The following is a 3,298-nucleotide window of genomic DNA, read 5'->3' on the forward strand; positions in this document are numbered from 1 at the left end:
AAAAAAATTTTTTTTTTAAAGATGCTACAAGGGACACAAGCCAAGTAAGATGCAGTTCCTACGGCAACGTCTAGACACTTAGAATCTAAAGGGTAAGACAAGTAAGGCTCAGGTTGACACTAGCAAGACCATCTTGATACAAAGGTACTGGAAGAAAAGAATGGCCGAGGGAGGCTGACCTGAACCTTTTGCTCTCTGGGTCACGCTGGCAGCTAGGGCATATAAAAAATAAATAAATAAAAAGGTAAGACAAAAATGCAACCAGAGGTAAAACAGGGCATCAGAGAAAAAGTGTCTAGTAAGCTAGGAGCCCATCCAGCTGGGGAGACAAGGACAAGGTCTATGTAGGCAGTGACTTGAAGTAAGTTCTAACAGATAGGAACATTCTGACCACTCATGATGGTGTGGGGTGGGGATGGAGGAGGAGCTGGGTGCAACAGCCCAGTCCCGAGTGTATCAGAAGAGCAACGGTGAGTCATTTGAAGGAAAGACCTGTGAAGTCCGATTCCGGATGCCAGGCTGAGACGTCTGTGCCAAATTCCTTCGGAGACAACGGGAAACCACTGAACACTTGGAGCAGGGCAAGCCAAACATCCATGTTGTAGTAGGAAAGTCGTATTCAGGGCTGGGACTCAAGAAATCTGAGATTTGGAACATTCTGAGGCTCTAACTGTGTGACCCTTGGACAAAATATCATTCTCTGGCCCTCAGTTAAGATAACCAGAAAGGAGAGCGGTTTGGCAGGCAGTTAGTTCGCGCCAAGCACCCAAGTAAGAACTTAATATGCATTGTCTTCCTTTTTTTTTTCTGGTGCGTGCCCCTAGCGGAACCGAACCATGGGCTACTGACTCTCTGGTCCAGGGCCCACGCTCCCACCGCTGAGCCAAACCAGGGCTGCACTGTCTTCTAATTCCCGCAGCAAGCCCGGTTCAGTAGGTACGATTACTGGGCCTCCACTCTACAAGGGGACCTAACGGCACGGCGAGGCTCCACTCGGACGGGGAGAGTAAGGAGGACTCCTAGCCGGGTCTCGGCTGGAAGACCTTCACAGGTCACATTGGTGTCCGCGAGGCTACCAAGCAGGTGACTGGAGAAAGTGACAGGTGAGCAGACACGGGAAGCGGCGGAAGGCAGAGAAGTCGAGTCAGGGAGAGAAAACGAGTCACTCTGCCCAGGACACCACGGAAACGGTCGCTACTCCTTTCGGGACCAGGGACTCGCGGAGTGACCTTGGGCAAGTCACGCCCAGCGCGCCGGCGTCCTGCCCCAGGTCTGCGGGGCCGGCTGGCGGCTCTCGACGGCCTCCTGCACCAGGCCCGCGGCGGCCCAGCGCGGGGGCGCTGCCGGCGGAGCGCCCGGCCCCGTCCCGCGGGGGCTTCCGGGCCACGCTGCCCGTGGAGCCCCTGCACGGGGGACCCCCGGGAGCAGCTGCGAGAGCGTCCCCCCGCGGCGCCCGCCCCGAGGTCACACAGCCTGCTGGGCCTCTTGCCCGGGCGTGCACCGTCCCCATAGCGCCCTCTCCGCCTGCCGCCTCGCACAGCTGCTCGGGTCCAAACCATGGCTCGGCTGCTGGGGCAGAGGCGGCCGCGCAGCGGAGCTACGGGTCCGCGACCCACTCACAAGCCCTCGGACGGACGCGGGCGCGCTGGGGGCGGCCATGATGCCCCGCCTTAGCCCCGCCCCGTGGCCATGAGCGTCGTCATTGGGATTTTCCTGAACCCGGATGTTTCACGTGGTATCGGGACTCTGAGGTCTGGGAAGGCGCAAGCGCAGAGCATCCGAGGAGACTCGAAGCTGTGTTCGTAGATCGCGGTTCTGCGCGAGTCTCGTAATAGCACGTGTACGAGTTGTCCTGAGAGAACACGCCCGCGGGGGTGAGCGGGGGTCCCCCAGGTCTCTTCAGAACATTCTGGTACCCAACCAGTGTGGGGTGTGTGTAGGTGGAGGGAGGGTGGTTCCCCACGCTCGTGCAGAGCGCGAGGCGACCAGTGTGTGTGGGGGGGGAGGGGGTGTAGTCCCCACACTCGGCAGAGTCCAGGGCAGACCAGTGTATTGGGGGGGGGGGGTTATCACCACACTCGTGCAGAGCGCGAGGCAGACCATGTGTGTTGGGGAGGTGGAGGGGGGTTAGTCCAACTCGTGCAGAGCGCGAGGCAGACAGTGGTGGTGTGGGGGGGGTGAGGCGGGTTGTAGTCCCACACTCGTGCAGAGCGCCGAGGCAGACCAGGGTGTGTGTGGGGGGAGGGGGGTGTAGTCCCAACAATCGTGCACGGCCGAGCAGACAGTGTGTGTGTGGGGGGGAGGGGGGTGTAGTCCAACAATCGTGCAGCGCGCGAGGCCGTCCAGTGTGTGTGTGGGGGAGGGGGGTGTGCCCCACGCTCAGTGCAGAGCGCGAGACCTCCACACCGGCGGTCGCGGTGGATGATTGCGCCCCGTGCCCCTCCTGCTGACCCCACGCACCTTTTCAAGTCGCTGAAACCCCCTAAGCCTCAGTCTTCCATTGGCAAAATGAAGGTATGGTCTATCTACTCAAAGGGTGGAATTATACGGCTCATGCATGGAGATGGAATGTAAAACCCCTGGCCCTGGCCGGTTTGGCTCAGCGGTGGAGCGAGGCACTGCGTACAGAGGACCCTGGTTCCTTCCCGCAAGGGCATATACCTCGGTGCAGTTTGTCGCCGTCCCTGTTGGTCTTGCGGGTGGCAGCCACTCGATGTGTCCCCTTCACATCGATGTTTCTCTCTCTCTTTCCTCTCTCTCCTTCCCGCTCTATCGGAACCAAAATGGAAAAAATGTCCTCGGGTGAGGATAAAAAAAAAAACAAAAAAAACCCACAACGCCTGGCCCTGTGCAGGGTACACACTGAGAGGTGGGTAAGTGACCATTATTCATTCAGTGGCAACCAGTACATATTAGAGGGTCATCCAGGGGTTCGGATGCGGCCATTTCACATGGAGCAACAAGAGTGCCCTCCCGGCCTCATTTCGGTGGTGGAAACAGCCCCTCCCCTGAAAAACATTGTAATAAATAATAGTTGCACAATGTGACAAGTGCAAAGAATGAGAGAGGCCCCCCCCAGTCGATCCTGCCTTATTCACTGCTGTATCCCCAGGGCTCAGTGCAGCGCTGGCTCAGTATATAATTGGGGCCCACATAGCCCTCAAGACCCAGCCCACACCTGGCCATGCTGTCCAAAAGAGTTAGCCCCCAACCCCACTGTCACTGAGTGTCCCCACCCCCAGCAGTGTTTCTCTCAGTCCTGAGAACATGCCAGAGACCCTGTGGAATAATTGTTAAA

General features: G+C 58.2%; 1 protein-coding gene across 3 annotated transcripts in view; it reads right to left on the minus strand.

The window, feature by feature from the left end:
- SAMM50 (SAMM50 sorting and assembly machinery component) overlaps window positions 1-1,575 on the minus strand; it is a 150,063-nt gene extending 148,488 nt beyond the window's left edge. For all 3 annotated transcript variants that reach the window (XM_036252736.1, XM_036252735.1, XM_036252734.1), the window contains exon 1: window positions 1,490-1,575. In XM_036252736.1, coding sequence (XP_036108629.1) covers window positions 1,490-1,510 — 21 coding nt within the window. In that variant the 5' untranslated portion in view covers window positions 1,511-1,575. The remainder of the gene's footprint in view (window positions 1-1,489) is intronic.
- Between the last annotated feature and the right edge of the window lie 1,723 nt (window positions 1,576-3,298).

Source organism: Molossus molossus, unplaced genomic scaffold (genome assembly GCF_014108415.1).
Source record: "Molossus molossus isolate mMolMol1 unplaced genomic scaffold, mMolMol1.p scaffold_m16_p_10, whole genome shotgun sequence".
Taxonomy (NCBI): domain Eukaryota; kingdom Metazoa; phylum Chordata; class Mammalia; order Chiroptera; family Molossidae; genus Molossus; species Molossus molossus.